The sequence below is a fragment of the Salvelinus sp. IW2-2015 genome, unplaced genomic scaffold (assembly GCF_002910315.2).
Source record: "Salvelinus sp. IW2-2015 unplaced genomic scaffold, ASM291031v2 Un_scaffold2698, whole genome shotgun sequence".
NCBI lineage: Eukaryota > Metazoa > Chordata > Actinopteri > Salmoniformes > Salmonidae > Salvelinus > Salvelinus sp. IW2-2015.
In genome coordinates this window covers 69,312-70,618 of record NW_019944004.1, presented here as the reverse complement: position 1 = coordinate 70,618, position 1,307 = coordinate 69,312, and the positions used below count along the sequence as shown (strand labels likewise).

The following is a 1,307-nucleotide window of genomic DNA, read 5'->3' as shown; positions in this document are numbered from 1 at the left end:
GTGAAACTTCGCCCCATCTGAGGTCCTGAGCGCTCTTGCGAGCAGGTTTTAAGGACTTCCAACAGGACAACGACCCTAAGCACACAGCCAAGACAACGCAGGAGTAGCTTCGGGACACATCTCTGAATGTCCTTGAGTGGCCAGCCAGAGCCCGGACTTGAACCCGATCAAACATCTCTGGAGAGACCTGAAAATAGCTGTGCAGCGACACTCCCCATCCAACCTGACAGCGCTTGAWAGGACCTTCAGAGAAGAATTGGAGAAACTCTCCGAATATATGTGTGCCAAGCTTGTAGCATCACACCCAAGAAGACTCAAGGCTGTAATTGCTGCCAACGGTGCTTCAATAAAGTACTGGGTAAAAGGGTCTGAATACTTATGTAAATGTCATATTTCCATATTTTTTKWAACATTTTATACATTTACAAAACTTTCTACATTTTTGCAGTTTTTTTAATGGGGTATTGTGTGAAGATTGATAAGGKGAAAATGTGTTTTAATACATTTTAGAATAAGGCTTTAACGTAACAAAATGTGGAAAAAGTCACGAGGTCTGAATACTTTCCAAATGCACTGTAGATGGATTGAGGGGTGAATGGATAGGGATGGATGGAGGGGAAAGCACACTCATTGTGATGAGCTACTATGGGGTATGTTGGACAGGCACAGCGACTCTGAACCAGACGATGAACGTCTGTAAGCAGCTGCCCAACCTGTGTCTGCACAGTCGCTGCATCCTCGTGGGCTCTAGCTACCGCTGCGAGTGCAACAATGGCTACACTCTGGACACTCGCCAAGAATGTGCAGGTACAGTATAGTAATTATACATTCATATATTTAAATGTGTTTTTATACATGTCTTTGATTGATTGGCTAACACTTTTAAAATGTTAGTTCCAACACCCACAGTGTTGGGATACCAGGAACTCTGGTGTTCTTGATTGGTTGACTATCACTTTTAAAATGTTTCAACACTTTTTCCGATGATCCCATATGTACACTTAAAAAATGTCGATGTTAACATTGTGGGGCATTAACACTGTGGGTGTTAAAAAGTAAAGTTTGCTCTGTCAATACTGTACAGCAATAAGAAAGCATTGTGGCAGCACATTTCAAGTAAAGAGTTAATAGTCAAACCCAGAAAGACCATTGGCCATCGACCCTCCTCCCAGCTGTCCTCTCAGAACGTCCACTTTCTATCCACAGATGTTTAGTTTAGTTTATTAGGATMCCCATTAGCTACTGAACATGCAGCAGCTACTCATCCTTGAGGCCATTAGCTACTGAACATGCAGCAGCTACTCTTC

At 42.9% G+C, this 1,307-nt stretch overlaps 1 protein-coding gene across 1 annotated transcript in view; it reads left to right on the top strand.

Annotated features, from left to right (window-relative positions):
• Positions 1-1,307, top strand: part of LOC112074584 (fibrillin-2-like) — a gene marked incomplete at its 5' end in the record, with an annotated part of 47,040 nt that overhangs the window by 27,086 nt on the left and 18,647 nt on the right. Inside the window, one exon of the mRNA XM_070440589.1 lies at positions 664-807. Coding sequence (XP_070296690.1) covers positions 664-807 — 144 coding nt within the window. The remainder of the gene's footprint in view (positions 1-663; positions 808-1,307) is intronic.